General features: G+C 45.3%; 1 protein-coding gene across 2 annotated transcripts in view; it reads left to right on the top strand.

Annotated features, from left to right (window-relative positions):
- Positions 1–16329, top strand: part of LOC130153583 (unconventional myosin-X-like) — a 93655-nt gene that overhangs the window by 44991 nt on the left and 32335 nt on the right. For both annotated transcript variants that reach the window (XM_056348609.1, XM_056348610.1), the window contains exons 16-22: positions 1070–1138; positions 2103–2185; positions 3678–3786; positions 4484–4564; positions 5516–5640; positions 6430–6544; positions 12441–12547. In XM_056348609.1, the coding sequence (XP_056204584.1) occupies positions 1070–1138; positions 2103–2185; positions 3678–3786; positions 4484–4564; positions 5516–5640; positions 6430–6544; positions 12441–12547 (689 nt within the window). The remainder of the gene's footprint in view (positions 1–1069; positions 1139–2102; positions 2186–3677; positions 3787–4483; positions 4565–5515; positions 5641–6429; positions 6545–12440; positions 12548–16329) is intronic.

Raw genomic sequence — 16329 nt, 5'->3', positions numbered from 1 at the left:
TCATAGGAAAGAAGCATAATAAAAGCAGAAAACATTGTTATGGCACTGTATAATCCAGGGGTCACGTGACTCAAGAAGGGATTATATCAGATCTGGTAAACAACAGGTCTGGGACAGCTTCAGTGTCATGTGAACTACGTTGAAGGGACCCTGCAGTATGGAGAAAAGATGACTTAGGAGGGATGAAATGAGTTTTTAAGTCACACGTGGCCCATAGAAGACAAATGGCACTAATGGGAGCCAGGCTGTAGTTACCGGTGCAGTTGGTTAAGAGCTCCCTGCAAATGGATGCAAGAAGTCTGCATGGGTTCAGGTGTGGAATGGGCAAGTATTTCAAAGAGAAATCCACTTGGCATTAATGGTTAGGCAGACCTCATGAAAATAATTGGAGTTTGAGAGTTTATGATGATGAAAGTATCATTTATTAGCTTTGTTCTTACTCTATCCTATATAGCCACTGCTGGAGGCAGAATACTTAGCTGGATGGACCATTGGTCTCGAGCAGCATGGCTGTTCTTACATAGTTAATGGTTTTCTTAGAACAAAGGAAGGAGGGGGAAAGTGAGAGAGCAGAACAGCTAGTAAAAGAAAGGAAAAAATGAATATTGAAAAAGGAGAAGGGTGCAAAGAAAGATGAAATATAGAGGAAGACAGGAGACTGGTATGATACTTCTGTTGACAAAGAAAAGATGCGTGGGTGTTCTACAAAGCTGCCATCTTCCCTGCATCCTGATCCCATGTCCTGCACCACATGGTTTGTGTGGAGCACTGCCTCCTCAGGTGTCAGACATGCAAGAACTAACATTTCATCCATGGCATGCCTGCCCAACCTTGATTCTGCAAGCCCTTGCTCACATGAGGAATGCCTTGAAGGGCTGGATTTTTCCATCTTATTGGAATAACATATTTGTAATGTAGCTGCAGATAGCTGCAGCAGATGTGGACGGGCTCTGCAACAGCTAAGGTCCTCACCCATCCCAGCGTTGTCATAGTCATGGCAGAGTTCCTGACTGAGCCTATTTGTTCTTACACTGGCATTATAAGAAGATTTATTTTTCTTTCATTTCAGAGCAACCACTACTATGTGAAGCCTCGGGTAACAGACCATCAGTTTGGCATAAGGCATTATGCAGGGGAGGTAGGTGCTCATGGTGTATCTGTGAGATGCTTGGTATATCTTGGAGTTGAGGTTCTGGATTTTATATTCCAAAATCAAGAATATCTTTCACAGCTCTGTGTTTTCCCACAGTTAGTTCCCCATACCAGAGCACAGGGAGTGTGATGGGCTTCAAATAGCATATAATTCTCCAGTACTATATTCTCCTGCTTGGATGTTTGTTTGAGTTTGTCAGATAACTTTTGGGTTGGGGGATAAACTCCTCCTTACTTCTGTTATTTGTGTTGACTTTTCTTGGACATTCACAAAAAGCAAAACCCAAAGTAAAAGTCAACAAGAAATGTTTGACTTTTGGGAAGGAGAAGAACAGGCTCAATACCTATTGCAAAAAAGAAAAGCTCTCAAAGCCTTCAAGGTTAAATGCTGCTCTTTATTTTGGAGAGAGATGAAGCGGATGGAGGTATGTCAAGGGAGGGCACCTGCACAGTAAAGAAGGTCTGACTTTCTCCTAGAATCATATCTGCTAAGCACTAGTGGTTGGGAGTTCAGGGCACTGGGTGGCATAGTTAGTATTTCCTGAAGTGAATGGAGTACCTCACACCTTGCAGAGGATTTACCCCACCCCCCCAGGCAAATCTCTGCAGCTGTTTTATTTGGCTCCTGTTTTTGAGGTTGTTTTCTGTTAGTGTGTTTTTGGGGTTTTTTTGTTGGTTTTTTTTTTTTTGTTTTGTTTTTTGGTTTTTTTTTTGTAATCGATGGCTAAAACCCACTTTCTTGACAGTAGCTGCAGAACTCTGGAGCAATTTGACCCCAAAATCTGGATCTTGGCAAACTCTGGAGCTCTTTGACCCCAAAAACCTGGATCTTGGCACACGCCTGCAGCATTACTGTGTAGCTCTGCTGGAGGTCTTGTACATTGGCAAGTTAGTGCAGAGTGCTTAATGATTTGTACAGCACTGTTCTAGTGGCTCTGTCTCTGTTGCAGGTGCTATATGATGTGAGAGGCTTTCTGGAGAAGAACAGAGACACTTTTCGAGATGACGTTTTAAACATGCTGAAAGACAGCAGGTATGCCACTCTTATGCTTGTGAGGAGGCCACATCTGTTGGGCTGAACTAAGATTCATTAATGTAATAACCAGACTAAGGGAAGCAGTTGCTTTTGTCTGAACATCTCTTTGTGCTTAAGTGTCCTGGCAAAAGAAAGGAGAACTGGAGAAGTCACGAGGCACAGGTTTAATCAGTACTCTTGTCCCAGTTTTGAGAAGAGCTATGAAAGTATGACAAAAATCCCCCCAGGCAATGCTGGTTTTCTCCCTCCTCTCTCCTCCCTTTCCTCTTCTTCCTCTTACCTCCCTGTCCCAACAATGGCAGGTTTGCCCTGAATGAATCAAGGCTCTTTGTCATGCTGTCAAATGCCAGCCTTTGGACAGAGACTGTTTGTTTTCCAGCCTGCTTTTAGTGGAGAGCTTCTGTCCCTATCCTGAGCCAGACTGAGCCCTTGCTGTGGGACCAGACATAACCCCTAATATTATATGCCAGTACTGCAATGTGACTCCAGAGAAATGAACTGACTTTGACCTTGGGCAAGGTCTGGAAGACAGAGGTGGTGCCTAGTAGAAGGAGGGAGGCATTTAATAATGTGACAGACCCTAGAAGTTTTTGAGTAGCTACTCTGCCACGTGCCTGTTGCCACAGTCCATGTATTGCCTTTGGGCTCCAGCTTGATGAGACTGTTTGATAATTGCATCTTCTCTGAAACCTGCTGTAGGGTTTGCACTGTGAGCAGTCTTGAAACAACCTGAGAGAGCTGGGAGTATGAGCTGCTCATAGCTGCCTTACTTGGACAGTGGCACATGGGGAACATTTTACACAAGGCTTGAAGTCAGAATTGTGGTCATCATTGTCCAGCATAATAGAAGGACTCAGAGTTTTTCGACAAGCCAGAAAGGAAAGTTCTGCTAGAAGCAATCATAACAATAAACTGGCAGAAGCAGTGCTGGAGAACTTTGTGCAACTTTGTAAGAACCAGCACCGCTGTCTAAGGAGTGGGAAAATGGTGGAAGATTGCCCAGAGCTGACCTACACTGAGGGTAGCTCTAGAAGTCCTCTGGCCACAGAAGGGCTGTGGTTGCAATTGCATGAGCATGTCATCGGTGCTAGCCTTGAGATCTAGGTTGGGAGAGACGCTGACAGCACACAGTCTAGCTGGAGTACCTTCAAGCTAGTTTCACCTGGGGACGCATAGCTTGAGGGAGGTGTCCTAGCCAGTGCAGAATGGAGATCTTCCTCTGCCTAATATCCTGCTTAACAGTGTGAGATGGGGTTTGTGGTTTTGCAGCCGAGTGTGGCGCACAGGGCAGCTCACGGGATCTAGGAAGCCCCATGGAGAGGATTAATTTCCTCACTGAAGTGCCCAGCTGAACTCCCTCCTGCAGCTACTCTGTGGCACAGCAGGAATAAAAATGAGTTTCACACTTGGACAGAGTAGTAGCTGAGAATGAGAGCCATCTTCTCACAGATTCTGGGTGTGTTGCATCTTTCTTTTCTTCTCCCTTTAGACTGGACTTCATCTATGACCTTTTTGAAAAAGTCTGCAGCCGTTGCAGTGAAGAGACACTGAAGATGGGCACCCAGAGGCGCAGACCAACTGTCAGTTCCCAGTTCAGGGTAGGATGTTTTCCAAAAGAGCAGCAGGCTTCTGGGGAGGAGCAGATGGGTGAAGCAAGGCCTGGAGCCAAGTGGAGTCATTCATCCTTGTTTTGTGTCCAGCACAGAAAATGTGCAGGAATGTTGTAATGCTAAAAAAAGAGTAGCACTGCCCCAAGGATTTCTGTCTGGTGTAAAATGGGAGATGCTAAGACTGGGCAGCGTGGCACAGGAAAAGAATACTTTGCTACATATATGAAGCTTATGAGATTCTTTATCTTTCATGTTGGTTTGGTGTTTCAGCTACGTGTGTGTGTCCTTTTAGGCTACATCTTTAACAGGTATAGTGGCAATTCCAGTAAAACCTTATTGGAGGGCCCTTGCAGCTATGAATCTCACCCCCCCTAGATTGTCTGCAAACCTGCTGTTAGTTTGACAGGTTTAGTTTCCTATATTTGAAGTTAGAGAGACTTGTAAAAATAACTCACATCAGCTCTACAGCTCTGAGAGCAACAATGGCTATGTAAACAATGTGAGTAAACTAACTGTGGGGGTATGTTTTGGTCAGGAAGGGATCTCCTGGGTTATTGAAGTTTTGGTGGCAGAGTCAAAGTACGTTAGGAATGGGAAGGCTGCATGAAGACCCTATTACATCAAATCTAGCCCCTTTCCTTCCCGTAGGGACTGATCCTTTGGGTTTTGTCTTCCTGCTTTTTAGGATTCTCTCCATTCCCTGATGGCCACGCTTAGTACTTCCAACCCATTCTTCATCCGCTGCATCAAACCAAATACAGAAAAGGCAAGTCTGTCTTCCAGCAAAATGTATGCATGCGACACAGGCTCTCATGAGCACTCAATTGCACAAACACCTGACAAGTGCCTCCTTCAGGGTCCAAGCTGAGGACAAGAGCTGTTCCCCCTCACCTTCCCCTTTTCCTTCTAGTTGTTTTAGAGCTGAGGAAAAATACACCCTCCTCCTGGTAATTAGATGAAAAGACTGCATGCTGAGTATAATATGATATAGCCATTCCCACTTATGAAGCTTAGAAAATGGACCATGCTTGTGCAGAGGCCAGAGCTGTGCTAGAAGAAGCAATTGCTCCTGCTTGTGGTGGCTGTAGACAATTTGTCCTGGAACGCAGGGCTTGTGTGACAGGAAGCATCTCCTGCAGATCTCTGGCTCTGAGGCAGAGGAGGTGGACACTTCATGAGCAACTCAGAGTGCTTAGAGACAGCCTGGCTCTCACTTACATTGTGAACTGTGATGGGAGGATATGCTGCAAACTAGATTGGGTGGGGTGCACTGAACCGATCATTTTCTTTGTGTGTTTTGAAACTGTGTGATATGCCAGAAAAGAAATCTGCAGCTTGTCTTCAGTTTGACTGGAGAGAGACTGCAAAGAGAACTGAGTCAGAGTTCTGCATTTTGTATGGGCTAATGCATTATATTGTAGCTTTACTCCATGATCTGACTATAACAGCCACCTGCGGGCTTTTTTTCCAGCATCTGTCCACCTCCCTTTCATCCCTTTTTCTGCACCATGCAGTGTTGTGAGGTTGCTTTCCCCTTGACCCAGACTTCCCCCTTTTCAACTGGCATACCCAAATAGGCAGGGCTAACTTTCTACAGGGAAACGGATATACAGCCAGTGACTGTGCTCAGAGAAACAGTCACGGTTCAAGTCAGCAAAGAACTAATACCCAAGATCAACAATTTGCCTCTCTCACTTTCTTTTAAATTGTTATGTAGGCACCAAACCTCTTCAGTCCAGATGTGGTGCTAAATCAGCTCCGGTACTCAGGGATGCTTGAGACAGTGAAAGTTCGAAGAGCAGGTTTCCCTATACGGCGCCTTTTCCAGGACTTTCTCAGCAGGTAATTGCTATTGTTGTACCACATCCCGTAACAGCCCCAAGGTATATGATTCTATGTTTGTTAGCTGTATAACTGCTGTTACTGATATGGATCATTTGTGGGATGTTTTTCTAACCATGGCCTTATTGCCCATATCATAGACTGATCTAGAAGCCCTTTTGGAGACTTGCCTTTAGGGTAAAAATCAGAATGGAAAAATAGCCAGACAGTCTATTTTAATTTTTTTTTTTTTTTTTAGCTTTGCCACAGATTTGCTTGTGCGATGCTCTGAAACCTAGCTGGTCATAACATGTAAAAAGAAAATATCATGCTTAAAACCTTTAATCTGGCAGGCTGAAGCAAATTTCAATGGACAGTATAGTTGATGATTAAAATTGGAAAGAGTGATCGTTTCTTTTAATTAGCTGCATCAAAAGCTTTTCTTGATGTTTAAGGCTTGAAGGGACCGTTGAACATTACTTCCTTTGTCTCTCAGAACATTAAATGCCACCCTTATTCTGAACAAAATAACTTGTGTCTGATGAAAGCACATGTTTCAGAGTGGCAGTTGTTCTTTACTAAAAATGCTGTTGAGTTTGTATTTTATTACTGGGATTGCAACAATAATTGCCAGTGTCATAGAAACAGATAAAGCTTGGGGGATGGAAATTTCCGAATTGGAAGGCAAACACAAATAAGGGAGGTCCCAGAGGAAGAAGGACTAATGGGAGGAGGATAATTAAGAGTTAAAAGCTTGGGGGTGAGTGTTACTGTCATACATAATCTCATGAGATTTTGTTTGGTTCTTAGGTACAAAATGCTTATGAAGGGGCCAAGTCTCTCAGACAACAGCAAAGCTGTATGCGCAGGCTTTCTTCAGACATATGACAGTGGCAAGAAAGAATGGCAGCTGGGTAAAACCAAGGTACTTCCTCTGTGTGGGACAGGGTATGGCTTTGTTCCAGCTGCAAAGAGATGCAATAGCATCTGGTGAGGTTTAAGCCAGTGGAAAGGACAAAGTAGTGATGACCCTTTATATTAGACTATGCCACTGACCTGTAGCACCTCAAATATCTGCCATATTATGTACCTAGAGATGTAGAAAGCTTTTTGATTTTGTCAAACTCCTTCTCATTGACCAAGCCAGATAGATTTTTGTTGTGTCTGATCCAAGAACAAGAAGAATGGGTCTCATTTTATGCAATTGCAATATGTACCATTAACTCATGCCTCTTGTGCCAGATATTTTGCTCTGGTTGGCTAACTGAAATTGTTGCAGAAGGCAGTGAGCTACTGCTTGGTATATATCTAAACTGTGAATGGGTAGCTAGATCACCAGATGTGTGACAGCTTTCTGCTGTGAAAGCTCAGATGATGGTTTATGCGGTTAGCCCAGATGCTAGCATACATTTTCTAGGAAAAGGTATCCAAATGCTTCTCCCCACTTGCATAATTCAGATTTTGCTTCTGTAAAAGCTTCTGGTAAACTTTTAACACTTCTCTCTTGCCTGGTATAGGCTGGATTTTGGGGTTGGGGTTTTTTTTGGTTTTGTTTTTCTCCAGACATCCAGCTGGAAACATACCATTACTTTTCATTTAATGGGGAGGGAGCTGGGTGTTTCAGTCTGAATTTTTTCAAGCTTTGAGACAGCTTCATCTAGAAATAGATGTGAGTGTTGTGAGGTATACTGCTATAGAAATCTGGGAGTGGAAAACTGCCTCTATCACAACTTTCCACATACTCCAGTAAATTCTTCAAAGAATATTCCAAGATGGATGGTGTCCAGTGCAGACAGCATTTCTAAGTAGTGGATATGCAGTCCATACCCAAAGCAGATGGCTGTCCATCCAAGTAGCTTTTTTTTTTTTGCTTTTTATGCCCTTAAGCCTTCAGAAATGTAGTTCAGAATATTTCCAGGGTCACAATGGAACCAGAAATGATTCTAGTGAATATTCACATTTAATTTGTCCAGGAGATCAGTATTTGTTGCTTTGAGCAATCACTACTTAGTGAGTGGATAGTCTATAATGTTTCTTAGAGAGTGAGATCCCTCTCTCCCCTTCTTAGAGGAGTGGTGGTGGCCCAGTTTGTAGTCTGGGCTATGAACTCTGTGTGACAACCACAAGGAAACCATTGACCATTGCTGTGAGAAGGAGATGTATTAACCTGAAGTTTTGAAGGCCTTCCTTCACATGCCTCCGCTGATACTCAAGAAAGAGGGTTTTATCACTTAACTGTATTTCTGCTCTGTGATTAAAGTGTTCCCCATCTTTCATTTGGGAATTTGGTGTCTCCTCACTGGTCCCTGCAAACCAGGAACCATTTCAGTCATTCTTATCCCTAGATAACCCATGCTTGGGTTATCCCACTTGCTCGTGTGGCTGCCAGTCTCACAGCATTTTAGTGTTAAAGCTGGTGTGGAGTGTGTGTGTGTGTTGCAGAGTTGCTTGTGCCTGGGAAACTTTAGAAAGTGGTGGTTAGAGCTGGTAAACATGGAGTTTGAACTTTCTTCCTATCGTGACAAGAGAGGGAAGATTGCTGGGCTACAGCAAGGGCAGCAGGGAAGTGCCGGTGAGGACCAACGTGTACATACTCACCTTTTAGAGCATAAAAGGTTATCAGCTATATAGCTGGAGTCCAGGGACTACAACAGACTGATGACAATCAGGAAATCCAGGCTGTTTTGAGCCCCTGGCAGCAATAAAGTCCTCCTTCTCTTCAGTCCCTGCTGTGCATCCTGAAGGACTGAGTCCATCTGTCTGTTTCCACTTGCTCCTTGACCTGCACAAATTCTTTTGGAAAAACAATATAGGTGGTAAATTGTGGCAAACAAAATGTGTTTGTATTTTGCCAAAACAGCAGATGTACTCTAATGTAATTTTTTTGAACAATTGTGTCCTATAAACTAAAACTTGGCTGAAGTGCAATATGCAGCATGTTGGTAAACAGCAGTCTCTCTTTGAGGGCACTGGTTGCTGCAGGTCTGAATATTGTGGGAAGAAAGAAACGATTAAGAATGGCAGTCTTTGTATCTTATGACTGAGGAGGAAAATTAAAAGGGGTTGGGAAGCAGTTGAGTCATCTTGTTTGGTTGTGGAAGTTACTTTGTATTTGGCATGGTTTGGATTAGAGATATGTGTTCTGGTAGAGGGGAGCAGTTCTGTTTATTCTAAAGAAAGTATCACTCCAAGGCCGTCCTGGCCTTTTACACCCTTGCTGCCATGCTGAATGACTGGCCTGCCCCTGGCCGCTCCAAGGTGCTGTTGCCATTACCCTACCCATTTAATTGTACAGATGCGTTGCTCGATGTCCTTTCCCTTGCTCAGATGGTGGCAAAGCCATTTCATTGCTCCCTTGGAAACCCCTCCTTGCAACTCTGCTTTGTGACAGTGCCTCCAGAAAACCTACCCCTAGGAGAGCTGATGCCAAGGCGAGGCCATGCAGAGCAGTGCTGCTTCCTGGCAGTTCCTTCCCCGCTGCCTGTATCCAGCTGTTGTGCCTTGGTTTTGGATTACAGAGTGCTTTGTCTGTGTTCATGTTTTAGCTGGTGCTGGGTAACACAAGCCTGAAATCCTTGGGTGGGTAAATAAAAAAGCCCTTATTTTTCCAGAGGCTTTCAGGTAAGGGTGAAGTGAAGCTACCAGCCAAGGGGCACAGAGTGTAGGTCGTGTCCTGGGGAGGAAGCCTGTGTGCCCTTGCTGACAGTTTTATTGCTACAGCTGCAGCTTTGGGTACCCAGGTAGTGATTCCCAGGACTAACCTTGGCTTATGGAGTCAGGAGTAGCTACTGAAAAAGGTGTGACAAGCCAATGGGGATGTAACCTAGGAAGAAGTATAAGGGGTGGGTGAAGAGCAAGGCTCATGGAAGGGGGAATACTTCCTGCAAAATGAATGGAAGGATAATTATATCCCTAGCAATTGTTTGGAGGAGGAAGGAAAAGACGCTGTGAATTAGTGCAGGGGATTGTGAAGCTTGGGAAAGGAAATGGAGGAGGAAGGGCAGGATGATCTTTGTGTTTTTCATTAAGAATAGAGCAGCTGCTGTGCTGGTGACTGTCAAATTAATGTTTATAAGAGGTATTATTGTATATAAAACAGGTTTTATCCAGTGGCATGGCAGAGAGAAAGGCTTGGATGCAAACAAGCTATGTGATGATGGAAGAGCTTGTGCTAAGGTGCCCTTGTCTTCACTGGTGATGTGCTGGGATGGAGCAGCAGCCTCTGTGCCTCTTTCCTCAGTGCACCTGGACCTTCTGCCATACTTGCTCAACACAGATCTCCTACAGATGTTTAACACAGTAATTCTTGCTGTTTGAAAGCATTCGTTCCACATTTCAGCCTGCTGTTTCGCAGGGCTTGTTTGAAGGAGGAGGTTTCTGTAGGCTATTTGGCATCCAGGTCATAGTGGCCCGCTTCCTGCTTTCCCAGTGTTGTCCCGAAGAATCATATGATCCCACTTAGGTCTGCATGGGTGCACACACAGTTACATTTGTGTCTGCTGGTCTACACCTAACCTTAACATGTTTACTATTGCACTGATGGTACATGCAGGCACTGAGGTTGTGTAAGGAACACTGTGGTGCTGCACTGTGGTTTAAAACTCTGCCAGTGTCTAGGATGAGCAGATCTGATAGAAGTAACCCTGTATGTTTTATGCAATCATTCCTCCCTCAGATGAAAGTGATCTCATGCTTTCAGAAAGTGACTGTGCATTATGACATGGAAACGGCTACCTTCCAAGTTGTTTCCGCACAGCATCAAAAATACTTCTGAATTTGAATACATTTTAGTCTTCCTTGTCATCTACAGGAGTCTAAAAAAAACCCACCTCAAAATCCTGATAGCTTATAACTAGATATTGTTATTATTAAGATTAACCCCTCACTCTCAATCACATATAGAAACCCCTGTAGATTAGGGTTGGGTCTTGCTGAACTCTGCATGCACCCTCCTTACTGGCGCAGCAAAGTCTGTGCTTGCTAGGGAAATACTGATGGCCTGAATGTTTTTGCAATTTGATGAAGATAATGGACTGAGAGAGTGTTTTGCTGGCTGCATTATTGAAATGTGTGACTGCTTGTTTGTTCTGGAATGTAATGGAAAGAGTAATCCCTACCTCAGAGAAGTCTTTAAAAGATTGTTGAGTTGACAGAGGGGGTGGATATACAACTTGCAGGGAAGGATGCCAGCTTCATGGTTGGCGGTACCTTGATAATGAACCTTCTTTTAAGGCTACCCACGGTTACTTAGTCATTACAAAGCAGCTAATTTCTTAAGGCCATCTTAATGGAAATGGCTTCCCAGGAGAATTTTGAGTCCAGGGAAGCCACTGGCTATGGATACTAACTCAGGGAGAGGTTTCAGTACACAGGTACATGGTGGTCATTGCAGGGAGAAAAGGAGCCTGTGTAAGTGATGAGGCCAAAAGCAGTGATGGAAGAGGTGGTGTGCAATACAGAGATATAAGGGGAGGTAAGTGGGGAGGGGGAGAGTTTGTGCAGAACACTGGACTAAGGGGCTGTTCAGACCTCTGAGCCTCCCTCTGGCCTCTCAGCATAGCCACATGGATGCAAAAAATTTATAAGGAGTTTTTTACTGATTAATGTAGTTCTGCAGATTGATGAGTGTCAGTTCACAGCCTGTGTTCACAGTAGTGCTTTAACATGTAGGGTTGCACTTTCCTAGTGTAGTCCATTCTGCTACTGGCCCTGGCAGTGATTTAGCCAACACCAGGCAGCAGGTCACAGGAGCATGGCCATATGGCAGTTGCCGCTGTGACTGCAGCTTGTGTGGACATACCCTAGCCAACTTATTCTAGTCTGGGTGCTGCTAGCAGTGTACTCACGGGGCTGTGGAGCTCTACACAGGCAGCAATCCGTCTCAAAAAGCAAAGCATTTCTTTCAGCAATTTGCGCTGAACCCTGTGCTAACACAACGCAAGCCAGCTGATTTAAAGTAGCTCAGATTTGTCAGCACAATTCCTGTAAATGTGCCCTTACCTTGCTTGTATCTCAGTCCTTTTGTCTTTAAGATAGCACCGTCATCCCTTACACAAGCATTTAGCACTGAGCAGAGGTTTGAAATACAGGTGATGGAAGATGCTTGAGAATTAAAATACTGGACACTGAAGTACAACCAGTAATACTTGGAGACCTCTCCCAGTGGGGCTCAGTTCCCCCAGTGCATGCTGTACTGCTGAACCTCTTCAGCACGGAAGCATCTCCACCTCAGAGTTTCTGGAGCTTGGTGGAGGGCCTTGTCTCCAGTGCACTGAGGGTATGCTCAGCTTTGCACCTTGACAGGGCTTTTAGTTTTCCCACTGTCTTCCATTATTAGGACTGCCGTTAAAATTGCTTCCTGGAGTCTAGAAATCTAAATGTTCCTCCCTTTCCTTGAAGTGCGGAGGAGTTTCTTTGCCAAATATTTAATCACCCGGGTAGGTATCAGTGCCTGCTGCCGGGAGGTGCTGGGTTGTGCAGGGAGAGCTGTCAGCTGGGAAAGAGTTAATCAGGCGCAAGCACAGGCTCTCCTCCTCCCTCCTCTTCTTTCCCTCCTTCCTCAGCTCCCTCCCTCCCTCTCTCTTTAAGTCTTGACCACAGAGTGAGGGAGGCGGGGGTTGGGCACGGAGTTTGGCTCATGTCGCTGCAAAACTTTTTCCTGGTGCTGTGAGCGCGGCGCCGAGCCCGGCTGGGGGCTGGAGCGCGGCCGCGGGGCGCCCGGCCGGGGCGCTGGTCACCCGGGGGTGAAACCTCCCGGCTCTCCCGGGGACTGACTTCTTTCCTCTCTTTGTGTTTACTGAAACTCCTCCCCGTGGCGTCAGGTTTTCCTGAAGGAAGCTCTTGAGCAGAAGCTGGAGAAGGATCGGGAAGAGGAGTTGAGGAAAGCAGCTATAGTCATCCGGGCCCACGTCTTGGGCTACATGGCAAGGTCAGTGCTGGGGGCTGCCCCACCATCCCTGCGCTTCCCTACCTGGGTTGCCCCGACCCCCTGCTTTGCTCTCTAGTCCCCTCGCATCCCTCCCTTCTTCCCCTCCTGTGCTCAAAGGGAGAGTTGCAGTATCTGCCCTCCCTGCCGGCATCAGTTCTGCTGAAACCTTTCTGTACCGCCTCTTCTTCAGTTCTGCGTATATTTGCACCCTGCCTCAACGCTGCGCAGCAGGCTTCTGCAGGGACCTCTGTACCCGTTCCCTGCCTCTGATGACACCTTTTCCTTGCCTTCAGGGCTCTCCTGGCTGGATCCCAACCTATGCTTTGGGTCCCCTCCTTTTCCATATGCCCGTAAACTCTGTTTTCTGCACCCCCCGCAAATCGCTTCTCCCTCACTTGCAGCTCTGCCTTTGCTCACCCTTTTTCCTCGCCCTGCCTGTTTGCCTTGTGATCTCCCTCTCCTTTTAATTAACTCTTCAGAATTGGTTTTTGGCCAGCTTTGCACCCGTAATCTCTTGCCGCTCCCTTTTGCACCTGACCAGAGGAGGGTTGGGAGAACCAACTGCAGACAAACGGCCCCTCCTCTGCCCCTCGAAGTCAGTGTAACAGCTGACTTCTTAATGGCTGTGGCATGCACACTTAATCCCAGTGAGATGCTCTTTTCTGGCTGGTCTCTGCTCCAGACACCTGTCAGTCAGGGGTGTGAGGAGGTGAAATCCCTGGCCAGCAGAGCTGTTCCAGCAGGAGCTCTTTAAAGAGCTCCAGTTACACCAGGTAGCTCATTTTGTGTTGGGAAATGTGTGCAAGGGTTGTACCCTGTCTTGCCAATGTGGAATATCGGCAAAATACACGTTTGGTCTCGGGGGCTTTTATTCATTTATTTATTTCCCTCTAGTAAGACAAGTGAGCTAGCTCTATTGTTTGTGCATGAGATTGCAAGTTCATTGTGTCAGGGCCTCTGTTCTGTTTTACGTTGTGACTAGCATTTGGAGAGAGGGGTAGGGATTAGCACAGGAAAATTGATTTTTCTGGGAAACATCACTGCAGACAAACTGGATTACTGCTTTTCTGAGTTCCTGGGAAGGTAGCTGCTGTCCTGCAGGGCTGTGATGGAGACTGTTGCAGTAATCTTCCTCTTGGCTAGAAATCTTGTGGTCCTCCAGTCTCCACAGATCTGCATTTCTTATCCCACATGTTGCTCTTCTGAGTCTCATCTAAGACCAAGCTGTGCTTCTGCAGCCAAAGTGGAAAATCCTCACAAGCAGCTGGAGATAACTGGACTTTGCAGGGGAGGAGAGCAAGGCATGAGGAAAGAGCTAGGGAGGAAGGCTGGAAAACTTTTATGTGAAGAGCTTCCAGTTGCACTGCACCTGTATTGGAGAAGGTCCAGCAAGACGGAGTTCATCTGGGCAAGTGCTGAATGGTCTGTGTAGAGTTGGGCAGAAGTCAGGAGTACCGGTGCGTGCTGCCTTAAGTTTGATACCATTTCTGTTAGTTTTGCAAGGATAAGTGTATTTAAATTAATTTGGTCTCATGCAAAGGAGGTTAGCGAAGAAGGGTATATATACCGCAGGAAGGATTTTACTGGTTTCTCCCCCTTTGTGAACTTGTTCTGTGAGCCTGGAGAACCAGTCTTAAAGGTGAAAACACTTTCTTTGCTCTCATTCCCTGCAGCCTACTATCTCTGACCACTAAAATGTGAGGCAAGAAAATCAAGCCCATTCAAATGACCCCATTTTTTTGTAGCTAATCTGTGGAACTCTGAGCTGCAGGTAACAACTTCACAAGTTAAAATGCACGTAACTTTTCCTGGGCGTGCAGAATCCATGTGCAAATTTGGCTGTGTCCCTGGATTCTGCAGGACCTTATTACTCAGGGGAAGACAACAGCAGGAAATCACTCCATAGCCCTGTGTTCTGTAGACCTTGAAGGAATAACTGCTAACTACAGCTCATCGACAGAATAATTAACTCAATTCCAAATGCAGCAGTGGAACCTTGAAACCACCCTGCCTTCTCTTATGATACATGGTCAGGATGTCTCCCAACTTCTTGGCATGGGCTGCAGGATGAATTTCCTTGGCCCGTGCAAGAGGGTGAGTGGAAGGCCGAACAAGGGGAATGAAATTCATGGCCTGCGTGCAGCAATTCCAGCTGAAGGGCGTCTGCAAGCTTGGCTGTGGTCATGAGGAATGAGGGGGCACTTTAGCCTGGCAGATTAGCAGGCAGAGCCGGCCTGTAGCTGGGCAGGGCTTGGCACATGTTGCACTTGAGAGAGTTTCTGGCAGATGCATTTTGTAAAAGTCAGAGTGCCCTTTTTGATGCACTTATATCTGCCTTGACAGAGGGTGCATGTGCAGCTGTTCACACCCCATGTGCAGGGCACAGGGAGGACAGAGGGAGCAGGGGTAAGAGAACTGCCGCCCAGGAGCAATTAAACTAAAACCTCCCACTTACCACCTCTTCCCTTTCCTCTTCTCTGTGTTTGTTCCCTTTGACTTAATACTATGGAAAAGGGCATGACCTCTGCACACTACTGCTGTTAGCATCTCTCTCCTGATTTTCTTGACCAGGCTGACATATCTGATGTGCAAGGAGGTGGCAAGCTGTCAGCATGAGTCTGTGTTGCTATTTGAATGGGGTTTGATTGCCAGGAAGTGGATTTTGAGGTGTGTCTTTTCCTCAGGGGGTTGCAGAAGGTCTGTGGGGAGGATATGTGAGAATACTGTGCTATTTCCAACATGCTTTCTAGGACTGTAAAACCTCACAGGATTACTGTAGGCTGCTGGCTCAAGATCCTGTGTAACAGCCCCATAGAATTTCCCTCTGCGCATTCTGGTTTGGAGTAAAGAAGGTTTTGATTTGAATAGTACCAATGATCATTTCCCTACAGTAAGAGTAAAGTGTCTGAATATATTCAATTACTTTTAAAAAATGTCTGCTTATTTCCAGCCTGAATGGGCTTCATCTTCAGGACAATTAAATCTTGTTATATCCCCTGTTGGATAAATAGAAAGACCACCCAAAAATGTGGGTACTTTGACTGGGATCAAGCCTTTCCTTAGCCTTCTCTTTCTTAAGGTCATGGGGCCAAGTGCTCTCTCTCTGTAAGCCAGAATTTCTGGTTCCAATCCTGCTTCCTCAGAAATCACTTGAGGGTCTAACATTTTTCCTGAAATGGAGGTGCTAACACTGAACACAGGATAAAAGTAGCAGTGCAGTCCTGTTCTACACAGTATTTCTCCTTGCAAGTATGAGAATCCCAACAGTACTTTTCCTATAGTATTGTGATGGGAGTTCACCTTCACCTCATGATCTGTGATGATTCTTCATCACAGGCCTTTGATTCTTCAAGAGAAGACCTTATGTTTGGCTCTTTTGAATTGTTTAATGTTTGCTTGAATCTAGCTTACAAATTGATCCAGATTACTGTGTAATAGTAACTCTTTTGTTATTTGCCCAGTTTGTATATCATGTACAAACTTCTACTGGTGACTTTTTTCAGGTCCTTGATAAAAATAGGCTGTAATGCAGAGGCAAGAAATTACTTTCCTTGAACTTCACTAGACTGCAGAAATACTGAATGTTGTTGAATCTTTTTTTTGGGGGCCCTACTGTGCTTTTTTGTTTTAAAGTGCTGCAGAGTTGATTTTGATATCATTATTGTTTAACAAAATTTTGTGCAATGTAAGTGTACGTTTATGGGAGCCTGTGAAGTATATGTGTTATGGGAGCAATTGGTATTGTGGTATCACTGTGGTTTCCCGCAAACTAATGTGAGACT

This window comes from Falco biarmicus, chromosome 8, assembly GCF_023638135.1.
Source record: "Falco biarmicus isolate bFalBia1 chromosome 8, bFalBia1.pri, whole genome shotgun sequence".
NCBI classification, from domain to species: domain Eukaryota; kingdom Metazoa; phylum Chordata; class Aves; order Falconiformes; family Falconidae; genus Falco; species Falco biarmicus.
Note: the sequence above shows the minus strand (reverse complement) of the source record. Positions and strands in the feature narration are given on the sequence as shown.